Source organism: Sciurus vulgaris (assembly GCF_902686455.1).
Source record: "Sciurus vulgaris genome assembly, chromosome: 2".
Classification (NCBI taxonomy): Eukaryota; Metazoa; Chordata; class Mammalia; order Rodentia; family Sciuridae; genus Sciurus; species Sciurus vulgaris.
This window is the reverse complement of record NC_136462.1, coordinates 149,701,327-149,727,229: the sequence shown is the minus strand read 5'-3', so window position 1 is coordinate 149,727,229 and position 25,903 is coordinate 149,701,327. Positions and strand designations below refer to the sequence as shown.

Below are 25,903 nucleotides of genomic sequence, written 5' to 3'. Positions count from 1 at the left end.
TATGTATGATGTGTCAAAATACATTCTACTCTCATGTATAACTAATTAGAATAAAGTAAATAAAACACACAAATATTTATTTTAGTGAACAGAAACTTAATGGAGCATTCCTCTGATGACAAATGCTAATATTTCAGTGAAAGTATAGGAACACTTTTTATTATTTCAATATTGTATTTAAATGTTTGACTCAAAATTTTATATAGTTCCTTCAAGTTAAAAAAATCACTGATTACAAAAGGGAAGTTAAAATAGGTAGAGTGAAATGTTACATTTCAAAGCCTGCCAGTTAAGTGACAAAGGAACAGTACCAAGTACAATAGGCAATATCTGTGTGGATGACTGGACAAGAGTTGGCTGTGCCAGCTCCAGCCCCAGATCAGGGAGGCCTGGATCTGCTGCCTCTTCCCTCTCCATGCAGGCCCCAACCAGAGCTGGTTTAGGAGCAGCTTGGCTTCAATCCCTTCAGAGCCAGATTCACTAATGTGGACACAGTAATGGGTCAGGTGGAGATGGAACAGCTGTTATAAGTGTCCATCTCCCTATAGATCTCTCTAGCGGGGTTGTCTGCCTGCTATGGACTGCTTCTTCAAAGACTATAAAGCTGACAGCAACCCTCTTCCCCAAGGCTTACTTCCTTCAAGTTTACCCACTACACAAATACCACAAATGCAAGGAACTAAGAGCATACACTTACACCAACCCTTTCCATATTTAAAAAAAATGTAATAGTGATCATGTGTTTGCATGTGTGCAGGAAGCCCCAGATAATCTGGTTAAATTTTAATTTAATGTTTTGTTTCCTGCTTTGGATTAAACAAATGATAGATATTGCTAAACCAGCTTAATGTGGATTGCAGACACATCTTTATCACTAAATATCTCAATGTGCATTTCTAAGGATGTTCTCTTACATAAGTATAGTATTGTTATCAAGGTCAGAAAATTTAATATTGATCCAATACTGCTACCTAACAGAGAAGACTTTATACTTTACACTGTTTTTTGTTTTGTTTTGTTTTTGTTTTGTATTAGGGATTGAAGCCAGGGGCATTTAATCACTGAACCACATCCTCAGTCCTTTTTACATTTTTAAAAATTTTGAGACAGGGTCTCACTAAGATGCTTGGGGGTCTTGCTAAGTTGCTGAGACTTGTCTAAACTCACGATTCTCTTGCCTCAGCCTTCCAAGTCTCTGGCATTACAGGTGTGTACCACCATACCCAGCTATATTTAAATGTATAACTTTATTTTTTAATGAAAGTCAACATGTGAAAATCACAGCATGGTTCATTAGTACCTGAAGTTGATCTTGATGAAATCTCATGGGGCCAAATTGTACATCAGCCACTGCTCCCTGTAAGAAAGAGATTTGCTGTTTAACAAGGGAGAGAGAATCTTGCTTAAATTTTCTGTTTAACCTATGCTACAGATGAAAATAAAATGTCTACTCCAGAAAACAATTACATAAAGCAAATAGAAAAATTATTAAGAGAATTCCTAAGAATTTCCTTATAGCCCCCAGGAAAATTAGGAGTAGGAAAGGAGAAATAAAATTAATCTGATCTTGGTGCTGCCTTTTACTGTGTGCAACTTAAGTGAATTACTCAACCATTCTCAGTCTTGAGTTCTTGTTTTATAAAGATCAAATGACATTACAATATAAAGATCCACCCAAATAGTAGACACCAAATAAAATTTGGTTCCCTCCATGCCTATTTCTATCTTTCTCCTGATAGCAATGAAATCTTCTACCCAAAATGGCATATGAATAATGCAATCTAGCAGTCAAAACCATGGAATATCAAAGAAACTTCTGAAAAATAGCTGATGCTTTGTTTTACAGAGATGCATAACAGCTCTTATCAATAAGCATTTATTCATATAAGAACTTGTTACTAAAACATACCATGACATACCCGACCGCAGTAAGTAGCTATAATACCAATGCAGGGATTGCCTGTTCTAGTCACTGTGCAAAGGGCTGAACTATGTTATTTCACTCAATTCTCTCGGCAATATGGGGATCCAAGGTTCCAAGTGTCTTGCCTAAGGCCACACAGTCAGCAAGTGGTGTTGCTGGGATTTCTAATCCAGGTCTGTTTAGTACCATACTCCATGCTGCAAAGTCAGAGCAACCAGAAGGTTTGGGTAGTCTGTTTTCTGCATAAAGGAATCCAAGATAGGGAAACCCAGCCCCAGGTGATGAACTCTGGCACTGGGCTTCTAACACAGGAGCAGTCACATTTTGCAATCTGCATGTGTTGAAGGGAACATATCACCCTAGCCCTCTGCAGGCTTTGTACCTAGAGCAGCAACAAAAGAACTAGATCCATAAGAAACTTCCTACCTCTTCCTTCCTTCCAACTCCTACCTCCCTCTATAAGCAGTAAGCTATAGTAAGCATGTGTAACAAAATTCTTAGGGATAGGGAACCCGCACAGAATTTTAACTACAAGAAGCTGCTGTTTATTAATCTCTTAACTATGGGCCCCTGGTTAAGTTTCCAATTTTCTTTGTAATAATTCTGTCTCTCAAAGGGCATAAAAAGAATGAGGTTCTCTACTATTTCAGACCTAAGGCTAGAAGGAGGACTCTTCGGAAAGGAGGCAGAGTGAGGAAAACAGACAGCGGGGGGCACTGAATATCCTCTTGGACTGTGGAACTATGAGCCAGGCTCACACTGAGAGGCATAGTTGAATAAAGATAGAATTTCTGAAGGAGAAGATGGTCTAAGAGCCCTAGGGGAGTCTAAAAAGATCTATGTAGGGGAAGACGGAGGAATCGCCAATCTCTGTCCTGGTAGAATATGTCTAATACAACTGTTTGGGAAACTCTGGGGTCTAGTACTGACTTGCAACTTCCAGAAGAAGCTTAGACATTAAATTGAGATTAATTTCAGTCAATTTCAGCTCTTAGAACATTGCAGTTGCCCAGCCCAACCTAGAGCAGGCAGCTATACAGCTATATACATGTTCCCAGGAGCAACCTGAACACAACTTGGCAGAACTGGGGTCCAGCAAAAAGGACTCCATTCTGTAAATATCAAGAGATCTGTGCTCTGCTCACTGAATGTGTTTCTAATCAGATATGCTGACCAAGAAGCAGGCAGCAACAAAAAGTGTTGAGAGGAAATGAATAGCAATAAGCATTTACAATCAAAATCAAGCAAGAGGGCTGGGGGTATGCCTAGCACGCTCAAAGCCCTGGGCTCAATTCCCATTACCAAAAAGTAATAATAATGATAATAAAGTTAAACAAAATTTTTTAAAAATCAAGATCACAAATCACCAAATTAACTTTACAACTTAAGGAAACAGAAACAGAACAAACTAAACCCAAATCTAGCAGAAGGAAGGAAATAATAAAGATTATGGCAGAAATAAATGAAATAGAGAATATATGAATAACAGAAAAAACAATGGAACCAAAAGTTAGTTCTTAGGAAAAAACCAGTAAGTTGAAAAACTTTAGCTAGGTGAAAATAAAGAGATTAGACTCAAATTTCTATATCACAAGTGAAAGTGGGGACATTGTTACCAATTCCACAGAAATAATATTTACAAGAGAGTCCTATGAACAACTGTCCACAACAAATTGGATAACCTGGATGAAATGGACAAATTCCTAGAAATACAAAACTTGTCAAGATTAAATCACAAATAAATAGAGAATCCAGACAGACCTAAAACTAGCAAAGATATTCAATCAGTAATTTTTTTTGTTTGTTTTTGTTTTTGTTTTTTGCGGTACTGGGGATTGAACCCAGGGCTCAATCAGTAATATTAATAATAATAAAATCCCATGACAGAAAAGCCCTGGACTGATGGCTTCATGAGCAAGTTCTACCAAAAATTTAGTTCCAATCCTTCTCAAAATTTTCCCAACAACTGAAGAGAAGGGAACACTTCCCCACTTATTTGATGAGGCCAGTGTTACTCTGATACCAAGACTGAACAAAGACACTGTAAGAAAACAATAGACCAATAGTCCTTAAGAAAACTGATGCAAAAACTTTCAACAAATGCTAGCAAACTGAATTCAGCAGCACACTAAATAAAATAATATATGACCAAATGATGATGATCATGGTATATATTCCTGGTATGCAAGAATGGTTCAACACATGGAAATCAATCAACATAATACACCACACATTATCAGAATAAAGGGGAAATCCACATGATCACCTCAATTAGTGCAGAAAAAGCATGTGGCAAAACTCAATATCCTTTCATGACAGAAAACACTCAACAAACTAGGAATAGAAGGAAAATACCTCAATATAACAAGTCATACATGAAAAACCCACAGCTAACATCATATTCAATGATAAAACACTGAAAGTTTTTCCTCTAAGACAGAAACAAGGAAAGAAGACTACTTTCACCACATCTATTCAAAACACTACTAGAAAGTTCTAGCCAAAGATATTAAGCAAGAAAAATACATGAGGCATCAAAATGGAAAAGAATGAGTAAAACTATCTTTGGCCATAAATGATATGATCCCATATGGAGAAAATCCTAAAGGTCAGAACTAATAAATGAATTTAGTAAAACAGCAGGATACAATATCTGCACACAAAAATCAAATGCATTACTATACACTAACAATGAACAATCTGAAAAGTAAATTATCAAAAATAAATTCCATCAACATAGTATCAAAAAAAAATGCTTGACATAAGTAAACAGCAACACATCCCAATGTATACAAATTGGAAGACAATATTGCTAAGATGTCAATACTCTCCAAAGCAATCTATATATTCAGTAAAATCACTATTACAATCTCAATGATACTTTTTGCAGTAATAGAAAAATCTATCTTAAATTCATATGGAATCATCAGGGATCCTGAGTATCTGAAACAATCCTGAAAAAGAACAAAACAGACAGACTTACAATTCCCGATTTCAAAACTTAGTATAAAGCAAAGTGGTACTGGCACAGAGACATATAGACCAGTGAGATTAAACAGAGAACCCAGAAGTAAAATTCTTGCATAGATAATAATTTTTAGCAAGGGTGCTAACAACATTCAATGGGGGAAGAAACAGACTTTTCAACAAATGGTGCTAGACTATTATAGTGATCCATGAACATCAATGTTTTTTTAAGTAGTGCAATTCACAATAGCCAAATTCTGGAACTAGCATTGGTTATCTGTCCATAGATGAATGGATAAGAAAATGTAGTATACAGGGCTGGGGATATAACTCAGTAGTAGCACACTTTCCTAGCATGCATGAGAATCGACGTGGGTTTGACTTCCAGCACTGCACAAAGAGAGAAAATACAGTATATACACACAAGTTTTACTCAGCCATAAAGATGAAATTATGTAATTTGCTGGTAAATGGATGGAACTGGAGAACATTATGCTAAATGAAATAAACCAGACTCAGAAAATCAAGGGTTATATGTTTTCTTTCATATGTGGAAGCTGAGGGGGTAGGAATAAAAAGGGAACTCATGAAAATTGAAGAGAGACTAGGAGAGTAGAAGGGAGTGCAGGGAAGGGAGGAAAGAAGAAAAAGGAGAGGTATTGGGGAATGAAATCGACCAAATTGTGTTGTATGCATGCAATGAATCTTACTTAATGTAGAATTATAACCCACCATTTAAAATATGGTGCTGGGAAAACCAGATATCCACATTCAGAAAATGAAGTTGAATATACCTAACACCATATTGAAAAATTAACTCAAAATGGATTTCTCTGCTCCCTGATTGCAATATCCTAAGTTGCTTTCCTCTGCCATGCCATTCCTTCCACCATGATGTTCTCCTTCACCCTGGGCCCAGAGCAATAGAGTCAACCATTTTATGGACTGACCTCTGAAACCATAAGCCAAAATAAAATTTTCTTCCTTTATGTTGTTCTTGTCAGGTCTTTTGGTCACAGTGACAAAAGCTGACTAAAACAGAAACTGGTATTGAGAAGAGGGGTTGTTGCTGTGTCTAACCTGACCATGTGGTTTGGAATCATTTGGGAACTAGTTTGTGAAAAAAGTTTGGAAGTTTGGAGATGCAGGCTGAAAAAGCTTTAGGATGTTGTAATCAGAGCTTATCAGGTAATTCTGGTGGGAGTTCAGAAGACCAGAATGCTGACAAGACTGCAGACAGTAAAGACTGGGTTCATGAGGTTTCAGAGGAGAAGAGAACTCTATTGGGACTTGGACTAGAGGTTATTCATATTATGTTCTGGCAAATAAGTTGTTTACTCATGTCCTAATACTTTTTGTGAGGCTGAATTTAATGGTAATATACTAATTAATCTGATGTGGAAATTTCAAGGCAAGACAGCATTCGGCAATGGCATGGATATTGCTAATAACTTTTAGCTGAGTTTACTATGATAATCAGAATGAGAAAACACAGCAGAAAATTTTGAAAAACTTTCACTTTGTCAGAAAAGTGCAAGTAAAACTGGGACTAAGGCAGTTGTGGCTGTTAAAGAGATTAAAGCCACTAAAGAGATGCTAAGTACTCTACCCAGGGGCAACAGAAAAGATGGCTTGAGGGCATCCCAGGAATTGTCAAGAAGACACCCATCGTAGGCTCAAGGATGTAAAAGTAAAAGTTCTTTTGGAAGAGACTGTGGGGGCACACTGTTTGTACAAGACAGCCTAGGAAGCCACCCAGGGACTCAAAGGCTGCCACTCAGAGGCTTGGCTACTGCTCAAGATTGAGGCTGGGCTGGGGAGATAGCTCAGTTGTAGAGTGCTTGCCTTGCAAGCACAAGGTCCTGGGTTCAATCCCCAGCACCGCAAAAAAAAAAAAAAAAAAGATTGAGGCAGATCTTGATACCAACCACATGGTGCTGGTTCTGAAGGACTGCAAGATGGTGGAGTCAGAGGGTCAAGGAGGCTTTCACTGAGATTTCAAAGGAAGGCCTGGGAGGACAGGCAAAGTGTAGCAAGGTTGGAGTCCATGTGGGTTGCCCTTGAGGGTGATGTATGAAGAAGTGAGAAGAAGCTGAAACTGCAGTATGAACCCTGTGTTTCAGAGATACCAGTAACAAGCACATCTACAGAGGAAAGCTACAGGAATGAAGCAGGAAAAAACCGAGAGGCCATGTGGGTTGCAATCAGCAAGGCCATAGGGACCAATCTACACAAGCCCTTTGGAGAGAAAAAATCACAATGTCACATATCCCAGATGTTGGACATGGAGAACAAGGTTTCAGTCTGTCTTTAGTCCCATCCCTTCTTTCTATGCCCCTATCTCGCCCTTTTGGAACAGAAATAGCATACAAGATAAATGTAAAAAAAAAAAAAAAAATCAAAGACCTAAATGTAAGATCTAAAATACAAAATTCTTATTCTAAGAGTTCTTCCAATTTTTATAGAGGGCAATACTTGATTCTGCAATAATTGCTTAGATGTGACACCAAAGGCACAGGCACAGGGAGCAAAAGAAAAAATAGACAATGAGCAAAATTAAAACTTTTGTGCATCAAAAGACAGTATAAATATAGTAAACAGGCAACCTGCAGAATGGGCAAAAACATTTGTAAGTCATATATATAATAAGGAATCAATACAGAATATATGGAAAACTACCACTACTCAATAACAACCTGCTTCAAAAATAGAAAAAGGACTTGAATACACAGACGTTTCTCCGAAGATATAAAATAGCCAATAAGCACATGAAAAGATGTTCAACATAATTACTAATTAGGGAAGTGCAAATCAAAGCCACCATGAGATACCACTTCACCACTATTAGGATGGTTAGTATAAAAAAAAAAAAACAAAAAACAGAAAATAACAACTATGGCAATGATATAGAGAAACTAGAACCTATAGCACTGTTGGTATAAAATATAAAATGATACAGTTACTTCAGAAAACAGTATGGTACTTTGGCAAAAAATTAACTAAGAGATGTGACTCAGTGGTAGAACATTTGCCTAGCATGTGCAAGGCCCTGGGTTCAATCCCTAGCACAGCACCGAAAAAACAAAACAAAACAAAACAAAAAACAACAATCAAACAAACAAACAAACAAAAAACACCCAAACAATCAAAAAACAATATAAATACCAAATGATTCAGCAATTCCACTTCTGGGTATTCTGGGTATAAGCCCAAAAGAACTGAAAGCAGATATTTGCATACTCAAGTTCACAGCATAATTATTCACAATAGCTGAAATGTGGAAGCAACTCATTCATCAACAGATGAATGGATAAGGTACATGAAAAGGTTCAAAATGAGGTACACACATGCAATAGAATATTATTCAGCTATAAATAGGAAATTCTGATGTATGCTATAACGTGGATGAACCTTAAAGACATTGTGCTAAGTGAAATAAGTCAGTCACAAAAAGAAAAACTCTGGATGATAAAACTTGTTTGAGAACTTAGAGTAGTCAAAACCAGAGAGAGTAAGTAGAAGGGCGGGTGCCTGGGTCTAGGGAAACAGGGGAATGGGAAAGTTAGGTAGAGTTTCAGTTTTACAAAATGAAAGTTCTGGGGATAGATGCATATAAATATACCTGTACACTTTGTGTATTTACCAAATCATTAAAAATAAAGGTGGGGGCATGGAGAGATCTGGCCTATATAATCATATTCTCACAGTGTAGCAAGAAGCAAAAGGTACTGAGACTGATTTGAACTGAGTTTTTGCTTTGTTTTTGTATTTTGCAGAACCAAGAGGGTTCTTCACTGACTTACATTCCCAGTCCTTTTTATTTTACTTTGAGACAGGGTCTCACTAAGTTGTCCAGGCTGGTCTTGCAATCCTCCCCTCGGCCTCCCAAGTAGCTGGGATTACAGGCATGTGCCACACTGCACCTGGCTTTTTCAGTTGTTTCTTATGAACAAAATTGAAAGCAATGAATGAATGAAAGAACAAGGAAGGAAACAGGCCTATGTGTTGGGATTACAAGAGAATTGCTCAAGAAGAAAGAAGAAAAGAAAAATCATTTTGTTGATTTTCTATGGTGTGCGGTACAGTTTTATAACAGAAAGCAGAAAAAAGTAATAAGAGGAGGAAGCTGCTAATAATGCCTAAGAGAAAGCAGTGGTTAGAGAGCACCTGGGTCCTTCATATGAATTAGGGTCTTCAGTTTCTGACAGGATACTAATGAAATATGCTATGATCAAGTAAAAAAAAAAAAAAAAAAAAGCCTAAACAGAAAGAGAAATTATTTAAGAATATTATCTTCAGCTTCTGATAAGATACTAATGAAATATGCTATGAAGGATCAAGTAAAAAAAAAAAAGCCTAAATGGAAAGAAAGAGAAATTATGTAAGAATATTATAAAATCATATGATATACTAGGTCAAAAAAAGAACCTTAAGACATATTCCCTTTTTTTAATTAGAGCTTTATGGTTCATCCCGACATAAAATATATTCCTAGAGTAAAAATTGTAGTTCTTATTTCTCAGCCACAATGCAACAAACCAGAGATTAAAAACAGAAGTTTAAAATTCCCTATCCATAGAAATTTTAAAAATATTAACTCACACAATTGCTGAATCAAAGAGGGAAATGTCAACTATACTGACGATTACTTGGAAAATAATAAGTGAGAATACCATGTAATAAAACTTAGAGGACACTGCTAAATTATATACAGAGGCAAAATTCATAGTCTAAAATCTTCTTATTATTAAACAAGAATTAAATAACGATACTAAGCTTTTTCAAATCATCAAGTTTGAGAAAGTCAAAAATAAAAACAAACTAGCACGAGAAAAATAAAGTTAAAGGCAATAATTAATAAATGGCTTAAATATTAGTGATGAGAGTGAGAAAAAAATACATGTATATATAAAATCTATAGTGTTGGTCACAAGCTGAGAGATGAGATAATAAAATGGATAGTTCAGGGCAAAAGGGTCATCCTTGCTGAGGAAAACACTACTGAGAACACAGTCTACACCAAAAGTTGGTGAGATAACTTTTACAAAGGAAAACATACCTTTGTGATCTCAATTTACAAAAATAACTTTACTGTTGGATTTAATTTAAGAAAATAAAGTTATAGATTCTTTTTTAAAATATTTAAGACAACACATTTTGCCACAGTATAATTTTAGCGATATCATTTTAAAATGTTCATGTTTCAGCAAGTCTATTTTATCATTGAACACTCACTTTATTTACTTAGCTAGATTGCATTTAGCCTCACATCCTGTCTACAGGAAATATCCGGCTCTCAGGACCTCTATGGAATAGCATCTCAGCACAGCCGGACAACTACTTACCACTGTCCCCCCAAAATAACCACCACCAGGAAATCTGATGACATTACTCAGTGAGCGGACGTCAGCAGTGGGCCCTCAAAAGAGTAAACAACTTCCCAACTGCTCTGGATAAGGGGACTGGAACTACTGGAATTCTAGCATTCACCCTTTCTTTGTGTATGAAATCTGAATCAAACTAACCTAATGCATTAGGTCATAGCCCTCTTAGTAATAACTTATTTTTCATGTTAGTATTTAAAAGGGAATAATCATTTTCAAATCAATTTTAATAATGTACCTCTGATTTAATCTTACAGCATCAAAAGCAACTAATATTTTTAGATAACACAAACTACAATAGGTTCAAAGGATACTAGTAATTATACAAGTTGTTTAGATTTTTGGATTTTTAAATATTTGTGTATTAAGATTTATTATTTTACAAAGATTATAAAATTAGAATATCAGATAGTAAGGATGTTGATTTGCATTTTAATATTTTAAAGTATTTTTTTTGTAAACATGGCTGAAGAAAATATGAATCAAGTTATTATTAGAAAGCTTTGATAAACCACTTTATTTCGATTGCCTGAGTGGCCTTATGTTTTGATATGACACAAAAAGGCAAAGTTACTATTGTGAGTTTTGACTGAGGATGGGAGGTGGGAAAGAGAGATACTGTATAATTCCGACCTATTTAAAATCCCCATTTTTCCTCAACCCTCCCTGTCCCCTTGTCTGTTGTGTTTTCTCTTCTTAGCTCCCACTCACCATTTAATAGGAGGTATGTTTTATTATTATTTTCTTTATTGTCAATTTCTCCCACTAGAATGTTAACTTCTGTGACAAGAGAAATTTATCTGCTTCATTTATTGTTGTCTTCCCAACACCCAAAATAGTGCCTGCTTCACAGAAGAAGAAATAGGAACAGTCAAAAAATATATGGGACTGGGGTTGTAGCTCAGTGGAAGAGTGTTTGCCTAGCACATGTGAGGCACTGGGTTTGATCCTCAGCAGTACCACATAAAAAATACATTTAAAAATAAATAAAAGTATTAAAAATATATGAAAAAATGTTCAACATCTCTAGCAATTAGAGAAAAGCAAATTAAAACTACACTGAGATTCCATCTCACTCCAGTCAGAATGGCAATTATCAAGAATAATAAGTAACAAGTAACAATAAATGTTGGTGAGGATGTGGAGGGAAAGGTACACTCATATATTGCTGGTGGGACTGCAAATTGGTACAACCACTATGGAAAGCAGTATGGAGATTCCATAGAAAACTTTGAATGGAACCACCATTTGACCCAGCTATCCCACTCCAAGGTTTATACCGAAAGGACTTAAAATCAGTATACTACAGTGATGCAGCCATATCAATTCATAACAGCTAAGCTATGAAATCAACTTACATGCCCTTCAACAGATGAATGGATAAAGAAAATGTGGTGCATATATATGTGTTTGTGTGTGTGTGTGTGTGTGTACACAATGGGATATTATTCAGTCATAAAGAAGAATGAAATTATGGCATTTGCTGGTAAATGGATGGAAACTGGATACTGTCATGCTAAGTGAAATAAGCTAGTCCCAAAAAACCAAAGGCCAAATGTTCTCTCTGATATGTGGATGCTAACCCACAACGAGGGAGGATGGGGAGGGGAAGAATACAAGTTCATTAGATTAGACAAAGGGGAATGAAGGGAAGGGAGGGAGATGGGAATAAGAAAGACAGCAGAGGGCTGGGGAGATAGCTCAGTTGGTAGAGTGCTCGCTTTTGCAAGCACAAAGCCCTGGGTTCAATCCCCAGCACTGCAAAAAAAAAAAAAAAAAAAAAAAAAAAAAGAAAGAAAGACAGCAGAATGAATTAAACATAACTTTCCTATCCTCTTATATGTGAATACACGACCAGTGCAATTTCACATCACGTACAACCACAAGAACAGGATCTTAACTAAAATAAGTTATAGTCCATGTATGTATAATATATCAAAATACACTCTACTGTCACGTATGTCTAAAAAGAACAAATTTAAAAAGGGCCTGGCACATGGTAGGCATTCAAAAAATATTTTCAAATGAAGGTTTACTCAACAGTTAATCTTTCTAAGCCAATCATGTATCTAGAAATTATACTAGCTAATTATACATTTCCATGTATGTAACAGAGTATTTCCAGTTTTCAGGGTAATTTCATATACACGTTATTTCATTAAGGAACAAGAACTTTATGACAAGTCCAAGAAGTAGAAACCACAAAAGAATCATGTGATTTTTTCCCCTATATCCCCTTTATTAGAAACAAAAGGTTTTGCTAGTAATCAATTTAAATTAAGTCCCAAGTTTTTAATTCTGAAAACATAATAAATATTCAAAGTTACCATAAGTGGTATATTTGTTGCTCACTTTAAGCTCTTATAGTTATTCCACAACTGGAACAATGGGAAAAAAATGGGTTAACTGTGTATGTAAATAAAATTTTGGCCTAAGCCATACTGTCCCTTCAGGTTTTGCTTGTAACACCAGTAGTCCATCTCTCCCAAGGACAAATAACTTAATCAGACTCGGTCTGGATGAGTCAGGAGATAACAGTTCTTAGGTATGTAAGAGTTGTCTAAATTAATGCAGACATTTGTGGACTGCCTATTACTATGTGAGAAAATAAGCACAATGATGGCTACTGGGGGTACCTAGACCTGTCCTTGAATAGTAGGTTGGAAAAAAATATAATTAACAAGACAATGCAGTCAGCTTTAACAGAAAAGTTACCTACTATGTTCTAAATACTTTGTTTCTAACCAAATTTAAATGCAATTTAGTTCTGACTCTATGAGTAAGTTAGACCATTAACTCTATTTCACCGATGTAAAAACTAACACTGAACAGAATATTCAAACAGCTGATACACAGCGATGTGGGAATGGGACTTGGTTTTGTCTGAATTTACCTCCTGTGGCCCTTTCCTGTCCTATTACAAAAGTTCTAAAATCACCTGACTCTGATCTCTATCTAGCCGAAATAAGATCAAGAAACTGGACAACAGCATTCATCCATTTGACAAGTCTTTTCCAAGCACCCATAGTATGCCAAATGGTTTCCTAGGACTGATAGGACCACAGTTTAACCACAGCCAGAGGCATGATGGAGAGTAATTGGGCTGCTGTTTCAAAGAAAGAGTCAAGGAAGGTCTCTCTGTGGCAGCAGTATGGAAGAAGAGCTCTGAATGACAAGATGGAGCCAGCCAAGAGAGGAACACCAGGAGAGGAATAGCTGGTATAAGGGACTTAAAGTGGAACAAAGGACACTAGAAGAAATGAAGGGAAAAAGGGTCAAAAGATGAAGTCATGGCTAGGCAGGAACCATATAAAATAGAGAGCTTTGTAAGCCAGGACAAGATATTTGGATTTTACTCTAAATTTCATCAATAGCCACAGGAATTATTCAAGAAGGTAATATGATCTGCTTTTTATTTTTTTAAAAGATTCCTTTGGCTGTCTATATAGAATAGGCTATGATAGAGTGAGAACGGAGGGCAGGAAACCAGAAAGGAAGCTTGTGCAATAGTCCAAGCAAGAGAGGGCAGTGGCCATGGAGATGAGTGGATGAATTTGGGATGCATTTTGGAGGCAGAATGGTAAGGACTTGCTGATGAACAGGACACAATCTGACTGACCCACTGATTCCTAGACCAAAGTTCTGACACCTAACCTGCAATTTGAGACTGGTGTTGTGCGAGGCACCCTAGAGGACGGTGTGGGTCTGTTTGGTCCTTTCCAGATCCACCCATAAGATGGCACCAAGATCTACCCCGAGGCAATGCTTTCCTGGGACCTCCCATAGATAGTCATACCCATTACCTATTCCTAATTTTCCCTTTGATCAATTTTAATAGCATAATTTACTAAGAGCCTTTTATGTTACCCCAACTGAATGCCAGGTGGGTTACCTGCTAGGGTGAAACCTTTCAGGTCTTTTCCCAAACCCATAGTGTTGGGCAAAAAATAGTGTCTGGACAAAATGAGCTATTTCAAGTGCTTCTACCTTACACTGAATAAATATCCAATAAATTTTCAATATCTACAGCAAAGATTTTAGCTATGAAACTATTATTTATATGCACACACATTATAAGGCATTTTAAAAATTACTTTTTCCCAGAGAGCCATTTCTTTCAGAGCACTAAGGTAATAATCTCTAATTAGAACCATTAAGTTCATAACTTGAAAGGTTATACAAAGTAGGTTCTAGTTCTTAAATATCATATTAAGTATCTGATACAAGGGAAAAATATTTTCCTGAAATACTAAAATAAAATTACCTTTGAATGTGAAATTTACTATTAAGAATTGACCCATATGTCATATATAACTAATTAGAAAAAAATTAAAAATCAAAAAATCAAAAAAAGAATCAATCCATAAAAGATGTGAATATCTAACTGTAGGATAACTCAATTCATGATACTCTCAGGCATATTCACATTTATCTATCATGTTTATGAAATGACAAAACACATTCAGACAGCAGGGAGCTTTGTTCAGAGGTTCTACAGTTGCCTGCCTGCCTATCTGGTCACTACTAGCATCCTGACTACAAAGGCCATCCTAGGTTTCTCTCGGTTAGCTAATGAACCTTAAAGAGATCCAAAAGGTTTACACTGAGAATGACAATCCACACAACAGAATGATCTAAAATCATCCACTGTTTTCATAACCAGTATTCCAGAGGCTGGACCCCTCTTTCTTGGTAAACTATGTGACCTTAGGCAAATTTCTTCCTTTCACTAAGCTTCACCTGGAAAAGTGATTTAGAAGATTACATGATTTAACAGATATGTAGCTCCCTGCTCAGCGCTGGGCTCACAGTTCAGTGCTCCATTACAAGGAGCCACTATTAATGGAAGGACAGGCATGACGATTCACCAAGTCCCTCCTTCAGCTCTAAAACAGGGAAGAAATCATTGACCAGGTATGTGGGGGCTAAACACTTTATCTTCATCACAGCATTTGGTAGAAAGTAGGTTTTCAGGCTGAATACTCTTTGAAAAAGCTTAACAAACTGTTTGTTCAATCCTCTTCCTGTGTGAAAGCATGAGAAATCTGAATGCAGTCCCCTACTTAAGGCTCTGCTGTTGAACCCATCTCTCAATATTCCTTGATGAAAGATACATAAGTATTCTTAGCAACAGGCCTATGCTATCTTTTAAAACAATGTTGGTTCCTTTAAAGCTTCTTCATGGGATTTTTTTGTTTTTGTTTTTTTGCTACTGATTATGATTAAATTTCAAATCATCTTAGAAAGTCAGAGTCTTTTTTTATGTCATAGGAAAACAACATTGAGTTTTAGAGGAGAAACTACAGGAAAGACAGGAAAGTATATAGTAAAAGAAGTAACAGCAACAGAGAATGTTAGAAGTCCTGGGGCATATGAAGGTCTTCTGTTCAAGAATGGGGGACTAAGGGTGAGAGTAGAGGTAAGGCTCTGGCCTTGGATAATCACTGCCAGCCCCTTAGTTGCAGATAGCAATAAAAGCCTGGACTACAGGTTTAGGAAATCTAAAGCGCTACTAAGGGAGACCTTTCTTCCTAAGGATTTAAAGGTGAAATCTTGACCAGACATTGTCTAGGTGTTTATGTGGGGAAAATGTATATTTACATCCTCAAAGAAAACCACTCAATACATTTTTAACAAAACCATGGGCAGGAAGTCTCAAATTATAATCCAGATATACTTGTTAGATGATCACAGTAGTCATAACTGCATAAGCATTTTGAAGAGCATACTATGTCAAAGGAGATAGACATCCCAGAAGATGTGGTGAACAGAGGGACATCTGGCACCATCCTCCAAGGGGTTGCTCTGCCTGCCTTAGGCAGTTAGGAGAGGGCAGGCAAACTGCATTTAGGGTATTCCAACCAATGTGTTAATAACCATATTGTTTGATGATAAATAAATGATATTTTAAGCATTTAAAATCTTAACTTGTTAGATGCTATTTACATATAGCTTTTACTAAGTTTCAGTTATGCTTTAGGAAATAGCTTCAGGGTTTTGAGTTGACTTGTAATGAATTCTTCCCACTAAAAATAATAAAAAATGGCTACAGGTTGAAATTTTCACTTATAGCATTTGATGTTAAGGGACCAGTCATTGAGATTAAGTCAGAAATGCCTGTACTTGCCTTACCCTGTGACCCAGATGTAGTTAGCCTGGGTCTAATCATAAAGATATAGAAGGGGACATGTGTAAAAATGTCTGTCTGGGGTTATGGGTGGCAGCAAGCAACTGAAGGCATTTGGTGTATAGTTAATTGGGGGTCACTAATATGATAGACCTTAAAAAACATGCTATGTGAGGAGCTGAGATTGTGGCTCAATGTTAGAGCACTTGCCTATCATGTGTGAGGCACTGGGTTCTACTCTCAGCACCACATATAAATAAATGCGTAAAATAGAGGTCTATCAACATCTAAAAAATTTGCTATTGTGAAAAAAGAAAGAATAAGGTAGGTCCATAATATAATACCATTTATATAAATTAAAAAGACAAAGGGGAATGAAGGGAAGGGAGAGAGCATGAGAATGGGAAAGACAGTGGAATGAATCTCACATAACTCACACACCACTCACATAATCACATAACTCACTCACTCACATAATCTCACACCACAGTGAATCTCACCTTCATGTACACCCACAAGACTGAGATCCTAATTAGAATAAGATGTATTCCAAGCTTGTATAAATATATCAAAATGATTCTAGTGTCATAAATAGTAAAAGAATAAATAAAAATTTAAAAAATACCCAAGTACAAAATATATACTTTATAAGAACACATAAAATAACATACATTAAGCACATTCAAACAGATGCCTATGGGAAGCAGGGAGGGAAAAGGAACAGAGGATCGGACAGAAACAAAACAATGGAAGAAGAGAGGAACCTCAAGGCAAACATTTCTTTTTTAAATACATCCATTACCTCAACTATTTATCATTTCTTTGTGCTAAGAACATTTAAAACACTCTCAGTTCTTTTGAAATATACATTTTTTAGTTCAATGCTGTTTTATTTTTATTCACTCTTAAAACAGCCAATAATAAGGGAAAAGTTTAGACATGTAAGAAAGATGAAGGTAAGTATAGCTTCCCACTGCTTTCCTCACATCTCAAGGAGGCACGCTAGATGTCTTGTTCCTCTTGTTAGCCTGCCCAGAGAGAAATGCACACACTTTGCTCCTCCACACTTAGCAATAATTCTGCACATCATTCACGTTCTTGGCCTTGAGGTTCTTTCTGTGATAACACTAGGGAAAATCACTTATCAATTCCCACGGTCTATCAAGTCCATTGGTCAAGTCCAGCCCTGGCTAAACCCATTCACTTGTCCCAACTGGTCACTTGACCCCAATGGATCATGAGCATTTAAAGTGATCTCAAGTCAGAAATTCTTTTCTGGACTTCTAGATATACTTAATATTTAATATGCATGAGAATACTTTTTAACCAAAAACTATTAGTAAGCCTGAAATGTCCTTGTTGTTATACATAGTTATTTAGATTTATCCTAGTTCAGGAACTAATTTAAGTAAGTCTCTTCTTTGTTCTTTAGCTATTTCTGAAGGACTGAGAATAAATGTACTAGTATTTAATAAATATTAAGTCCAATTCTTAAGGAAACTTAAATAACTTGGAAAGTATGCTGAAGCCAGTCTATGAACATGAGTTATTTTAAACTTTGTAAGTTTTGAATTTCCCATATATGAGGGTTTATTTTAGTTATTTCCTGAATAATTCAGTTCAGTGGCAGATTCTAATGGCCTCATCACATTCTATATTTAGTGGAATTAACTGTTACTACGTTTTCTTTTGCTAGTCTGAGTGACTGGCAATCTTTCTTCGAATCATATCCTTAAGTTCAAAAGCTCATTTCTTTGTTTTTTTATTGTTTGTCCTATTTAGTTATACATGAAAGTAGAATGCATTTTGATTATTGTACACAAATGGGGTACAACTTTTCATTTCATTTCATTTCTATGATTGAACACCATGAAGAGTCACACCATTCCTGTAATCATACATGTACGAATGATGTTTGTTTCATTCCAATATCTTTCCTTCCTCCCAACCCCTCCCCTCCCCTCATTTCCCTCTACACAATCCACATTCCTCCATTTCTTCCTCCTCCCCCCTCTTACATATTAGCATCCATTTATCAGAGAAAACATTCAGTCTTTGGTTTTTTGGAATTGGCTTATTTCAATTAGCATAATATTCTCCCACTCCATCCATTTACCTGCAAATGCTATAATTTTATTCTTCTTTATGGCTGAGTAATATTCCATTGTGTATATATACCACAGTTTATCCTTTCATCTACTGAAGGGCATCTAGGTTAGTTCCACAATAGAGGGCTGGAATTGTGGCTCAGTGGTAGAGTGTTTGCCTGGCATGTGCAAGGCCCTGGGTTTGATACTCAGAAACACATATAAATAAATAAAATAAAAAGATCTTTGACAACTAAAAAATACATATATATATATGAAATATATTACTGTTGACTATAGTCACCATAATGTATCACAAATCACCAGAACGCATTCCTCCTATTTACTTAAACTTTGTACACCTTGACTAATGGCTGGCCTCTTTCATCTATCCCCACCTAGTCTCTGGGAACCACCATTCCGCTCTGAGTCCAACTCTTTTAGAGTCCACACATAAGTGAGATCATACAGTATTTTTCTCTCTCTACCCTATTTCACTAAGCATAATGTCCTCTAAGTGTATATGTGTTATCACAAGTGACTACTTGCTTTTTTAAAGGTTAAATAATGTTCCATTATATGCATATATTTGTATATTTTTAATCCATTCATCCACTGATGGGCACTTCGGTTGCTTCCAAATCTTGGCTATCATGAATAATGCTGCAATGAACACTGGAGCATAGTCATCTCTTCGAAATACTAATTTCAATTCCACTGGATCCTGTGGTTAATTCTATTTTTAGTTTTTGAGAAACCACCATACTGTTTCCCAAAGTGGTTGTAATGATTCACAATGCCACCAAAAGCATACAATCCATTTCTCTACATCCTTGCTGACATCTGCTACCTTTCATGTTTTTGGTAATAGCTAATCTAACCCGTATGATGTGATAACTATTGTGGTTATAGTGTGCATTTCTCTGATGATTCAAGATAATGAATCATCATTATCTTTGTTTTGTTTTTTTCATTCATCTACTGGTCAATACTTTCTTTTGAAAAATGTCTATGCACGTCTTTTGCCCATTTTCAAGGGGATTATTTGTTTTCTTGTCATTGCATAGCATAAGTTCCTTGTGTATTTTGGATATTAGCTCTTTATCTGATGGAGAATTTGCACGCATTTTCTCCCAGTCTGCATGTTGTCTCTTTGTTCTGTTAAGTTTCCTTTACTATGTAGAAACTTTCAGCTTGATGCAATTCCATTTGCCTCATTTTTCCTTTCACTGCAACAAAAATCTTAACCAGATAAAAAAAGTGCTAATCAAAAAGAAAAAGATAAGCTGGATTTTAAAGTTAAGAATTCCTATTCACTAAAAGACCCTAGGTAAAAGTATGAAAAGGTAAGCCCCAAATTTGGAGAAGACATCTACAAGATATTTAACCAACAAAGGATTCAGACTTACAATATATAAAGAATGCCTGGAGATCAATAAGAAAAAGTAAATAACCCCACTGGAGAGAGCCTTGCACAGACAGATGATGCGAAGATGCCAGGAACAGAGTAGGACAATTCAATCCTCTGCATCTGGATTCAATTTGAAAAATAAAGCTAGTTCATATAAAATTTTTATGTTTTACCAATTTTATAAGAATGTATGTAAGATGGGAATTTGAACAGATATTTTAAATTTTAGAAAACATACAAACAAATGTCACTGGCTAAGGTCTCTTCTATTTTAAGAGAATTCTGGAAAAAGAAGCTACAATTTGTGTATCTAGAGGGGGAAGAGAGTTACTTATGCAACTACTACACAGTAGAAAGCTTTGTTTCCATAAAGATTATGACATAACTGATTTAGGCCTTAAATTAGAATATTCTGATTTGAATTGAGAAATGATCTTTTTGTCTACATGAATAGTGTATTCAGTGTGAATAAAAGCTCTGCACATCTGCTGATATCATTTCCTCTACTTCAGTAATAATTAATAATAAGAACACATCTTATACAAGTTCTTAAAAGGAATTTATACCCCCAAAATCTTATAAGTGCCTGTAAATACTGGGAATGACACATTCCTACAGATGTTCAAAAATACTGACCATAAAGAGCCAACATAAAACACAGTGACATATTTCATGCCTATTACATTTAAGCATTCTCTTATAGTCTGAAGAGCAAGACAAGTCAATTCTGTTTTCCTTCATCACTATTACCTGATTTCAACAGACAGGCTGTATACTTGGGAAGGAGGAGACATGCATGAATTTATTAATCCAAACCACAAAAATATCCGAACTGTTAAGTTTGAAAAGAATTAAAACATATGATACATAAATAAATCACAGGTAAAATCCTTCAGGGGTACCACACCGCCCTGGCTAAAGCCTAGATAACCTGATATGGCATTCAATGCTCATAGTAGTCCTTGAAGCCTGGGTCTCAACTTCCCCAAACCACTTACAACCTGAAAGCTTCACTCTCATTGTGGTACTATGGCTGTGTGGCTCACTGAGCCTGGCAAACCCTTGCTTTCTTCCTCTTTCCTAACTCCTCAACCTTTAAGACTCAAACACAGGGAAGCTGCTCCTATGCATCTGGCCTCAACCTCCGTCTGGATGAGGGTCCATTTTTGTGTGTTCCCAAGGCACCCTTGGCTAGTCTTCATCATATGTTTCTCCCACCAGACTAAGCTTCTAGGGTCTACTCACTTGCATAAAGCTTTCTAGTAAAGTGCAGTGTTCCATAATTGCCAGCTGAATGAACCAATTAGTGAAGAACTGAAGTCCCCACCATTTCCTCATATTTTGATAATGAACATTTCTAAAGGAAATTTCTAAGAAAAAAAAAAAAAAGATAAGCAATCCCAGTTGTCAGAGTAAAATGAAGACTAGCCAGATTTCCTGACAGGCTTATATTATAAATCATTCTGCTCTTTTCTAATTTCACTGTGAAATCTTTCCAAATGAATGGATATTCTACCTCATTCTCAAAAGTCTCCAAGGAAATGATGCAATCTTTAATTTTGTTACAGTTGAGCATATTCTCTGCTTAACCAAATATTCAAAGTTCTGTTGATTAGATATTTATCTTGTTGCCACTCTTGGGCATTTCACCCCCATATAAATTTTCAATTGTGTTTTGTTCAGTTATCATAGAAAGTGCTTAACCTCCTTTTGAAAAACTGCTTTCCATTTAAATCATAAGCTATAAGTGAAAAACAGCACTGGTTTTGAACATACATAACTGACTCTGAAAAGAAAGCACAATATGCACAATATAGTTTAAGCCATCCAGTCCAATTAAAGGCACAATTTTCATATAAAAATGTTAGGATATGGATCACATGGTTTTGTAGGAAAATTTATACAACCAGGAAGAAATAAAAGCAAAAATATTAAAGTATACATATACATTAAAAATATCTTTACATATCAAACTAAAATCTGAATTTCATCAAGCAGATTTAATAGTATAAATTAGTAGAAAGGGGTTATTAGAAATGGAGAGAGGACTGAACATACATAGTGGTGCCAAGTAATAAAAATCACACATGAATTTATAATTACCCTAAGAAAAAGAAATTATGGCACACTATTTCTGTAGGGACTGTTTTCACTTACTACATGCTAATTTTTCCTAAATAGTGTTCTATAAACAGGTGGCTGAAGGAAATAGGGAAGTTCACAGGTTCCCAGCACAGTGATGACGTCTCATGAGAAAGGTAGTCCATAGGGCTAACTTAATTCATCTTGTCAGAGGTGTGTGTAAAAAGACCACTGACAGAAAAGAACAAGAAGTTTGAATGAGCAGTTTTGTTTTTATAGCCTTTTAACTTTGTTCTGCTCTATGTACTCACAGGCAGAGCAATCACTTGGCAGCATTTGAACTGTGGTGGAATAAGGACAGGCCAGGACTCATTAGGCATCACTGAACTTCCCCAACTTGGAGTGAATGTGCTTGGGGACATTTGACTCATTTAGAAAAAAGTTTGATAATGAATGACAATGCATGAAATAAATTTGGGGAATCTTTTATATTCACTGCTTTTCCCCACTGGAGAGTGAACACTCAAGATCCAATATTCTGTTTAGCCAACAGTTTGCTTCCACAATTAGTAAACTACGTAAATAAAGCTCTTGCAAGGCAACAAAAACAAACATTTAAGTCATTTTCCCACCACTTTAAACCTGTTTAATGGGTCTAGTGCTTCCTCTACTCTTGAAACTTGAACAAATCTCATAACTTTTCTGTATACTATTTTTTTTCTTTTTGAATGTGTGTAGTACTAGGGATTGAACCCAGGGTGATTAACCACTGAGCCACACCCCCAGACATTTTTATTTTTTATTTTGATAGAGGATCTCACTAAGTTGCCGCTGATGGCCTCAAACTTGAGATCCTCCTACCTTGGCCTCTTGAGTAGCTAAAACTGCAGGTGTGCACCACTGCATCCCACTACCCAACTACCCATTCTTTCTTAATACAAACTCCCAGAGAAGCATTGTATTAGTTTCTAGGACTGCTGTAACAAATTATAACAAACTGGGTGGCTTAAAACAAGAGGAAGTTATTCTCACTGTTCAGGAGATCGAAGTCCAAAATCAAGGCATATGCTGGGCTGGTTCCTTCTGGAGGCTTGAGGAAAAAGCTGTGTCATGCGTCTCTCCTAGCTCCTGTTGTTTTCCAGAAATCCTTGGTTTTCTTAACTTGTAGCTGCATCACTCAAACCTTTGCTTCTGTCATCACACTGCCTTTTTACGAGGATACCACTCACTGATTTAGGGCCTACCCTAACCCAGTATGATCTCATCTTAACTAATTACATCTGCAAAGGCCCTATTTCCAAATAAGGTCACATTTTGAAGTTCCGGGGGAAATGAATTGGAAGGGAGACATTATTTAATCCAGCAGACAAATTAAGTCACAGACACAGCCCAATTCAGTTCTTAAAAGTGATCAGTTCAGGGGCTGGGGTTGTGGCTCAGAGGTTAGGCACTTGCCTAACAAGTGTGAGGCACTGGGTTTAATCCTCAGCACCACATAAAAATAAATAAAAAGTATTGTGTCCATCTGCAACTAAAATTTTTTTTTAAAAAAAATGATCAGTTCTTTAAGTTCAAATTGGGCAAAATTAATCTTGAGTGTATTTTAAGGGGTGAGGGGGTGACTGAGAGACTACGGGGTGTTTTACGGGGTCCTATAACGCTCTAATTTCTCGATCTGGATAATGGTTAACATTTCTTGAAAATTCATTGAGTTGTACACTTAAAATTTATGCATCAATTGCTATTTATGTTACACTTTTAAAAGTTTTTTTGTTTTTTGGTACTGGGGATTGAACTCAAAGGCAATCTACCACTGTTACACCCTAGATCTTTGTTTTTTTGTTTGTTTGTTTGTTTTTTTAAGACAGGTTTCCACAAATTGCCTAGGCTGTCCTTGAATTTGCAATCTTCCTGCCTCAGCCTCCAGAATAGCTGGGATTACAGTTCAATATCTTAGGAGTTCTTCAACTTTCCCTGGAAGAAAAAAACTCTCCATGGGCAAGGTCAGCTGCCAGGACAACCTGCCGTTGGGGAAAAAGGTGTGGGGACTGCTTCCAATTTCCTCACTTCTTCTTCCACCTGCCAGCTGCTGTTTCTGACGTAGGGAGGGCAGAAAAGAGCCAGAGAAGTTTTTGACTGATATGAAAAAGATTTGTCACTCTTGAGGACTGATGGATATTTAAAATATTTTCTCTGACGGAGCATTTTTGTGATTTCTCTGGAGATTCTCCTACTGTGTTCCTCCCATTGCCGCTCCATTCAGATGGTCAGTGTCTCTCTTACAGCTGGTTTTCCTGAATCCTTCCACATTTTCTTCCAAAATATAGAACCCACATTTAGTGCTGGGTTTGCATCAAACTGGTAGGGTAACAGGCAAGAACTCTTTCAGAATGACCCCAGGTTAATAGTCTACGTAGGTCCAGCATATGCCAAGTGTGCATGCTCACAGTCCTGCTCTGAGTGAGTACAGTGTACTGTGTGGTAGGAGGGAAGGCTGATATATCCAGGTTCAAGTCCACTAGGCTGTAGGGTAAAGTTGCTGTGCCTGCCTGGCTTGAGTACTTTGTCCTTTAAAGTTCATGGTCAAATACCGGGTGCTTCCTGTTACCCCACCATTTCACTTGTGGAGGGCTCTAAGAAGGCATTCCCATTTGCTGTTCTATGTATGCTGACAGCTGAAGTCTGAATGGATATAGCATAAAGAATCAAAAGGAAGCAAGAGAAAGAAAGGGAAAGCAAAACCTGACTGCTGTTAAAATGAGCACTCACATAAGCAAAGGGGTTTGGATAGCTAAAACATTAACCAGGAGGCAGACCACAAGGAAGGCAGTAAGTCTTCCTATCCTCTTTCAAGTTGGCAGGTGTGATAAACCTGTTGTAAAATTTGTGTTTTTCAAATTAATTCCATCTGCCCTCAATAGGTGCCTCCCTTAAGCCTGTGCTTTTAGTATTGTGAGTTTCCAACTTTAGATAATCAAGACGGCAACTTGGGAAGATTTTGTAATGGCTAGATGTCATTTAAACTAGAATGTGTATATTTATATTTATATATACATAATACATACACTATTCCCATGAAACCAAGGATTAAATAAGGACTTAGTTCTTATTTCAAAGAACACATTAGGCATATACTCTACCAGACCACATATTATTGACACTTTGGGCAGATGGCCTGTTTATATTCCAAAAGCTTCTCAAAGCAAAATGTCATATCTTTTCTAGTCCCCAGTGATTGTTTTTTTGTTTTTGGTTTTTTCCTTTTTCTTTTCTTTCTTTCTTTCTTTTTTTTTTTGTACCAGGAATTGAACCTGGGGCACTTAACCACTGAGCCACATCCCCAGCCCCTTTTTGTATTTTAATAGAGAAAGGGTCTTGCTGAATTGCTTAGGGCCTCAATAAATTGCTGAGGCTGGCTTTGAACTCGCAATCCTCCTGCCTCAGACTCCTGAGCTGCTGGAATTACAGACATGCGCTGCTGTGCTAGACCCAGAGATAAGTTTTTGAGAAAAAAAAACTTCATCAAAACCTCTAATATAACTACTCAAAATAAATCATAATTTGGTCTTTTTAAATTTAATTCATTGGTTTATTAGTTTTGGATTTTTAATTTCTTCAAAGGAGTGAAGCTAATCACCTTAAACCAAACACTAAGTACATTCACTATAACTAGATGAGTGAAAAGATCAATTTAAAGTGAACACCTGAAGGTGAGATGGTGCTCCTGTTAACCTCAAAGCTCTGAAACACTAGGTTTTGAGTTGTTTCTTCTGCAAAGGAATCATACTGGTGGAGTACATGGTCTGACTTCCTGATGACTCAGCCGGTGGATGCCATCCTATGACCCCCAACTCCCATTTATATTTATAGATACAACAGGAATTGGCTTTAGTTCTATCAATTACTTTTGTTACCCTTTGT

The 25,903-nt window shown here is 36.5% G+C and overlaps 1 protein-coding gene across 3 annotated transcripts in view; it reads right to left on the bottom strand.

The window, feature by feature from the left end:
* Window positions 1-25,903, bottom strand: part of PDE8A (phosphodiesterase 8A) — a 145,077-nt gene that overhangs the window by 59,086 nt on the left and 60,088 nt on the right. For all 3 annotated transcript variants that reach the window (XM_079126809.1, XM_079126808.1, XM_079126810.1), the window contains one exon: window positions 1,301-1,357. In XM_079126809.1, coding sequence (XP_078982935.1) covers window positions 1,301-1,357 — 57 coding nt within the window. The remainder of the gene's footprint in view (window positions 1-1,300; window positions 1,358-25,903) is intronic.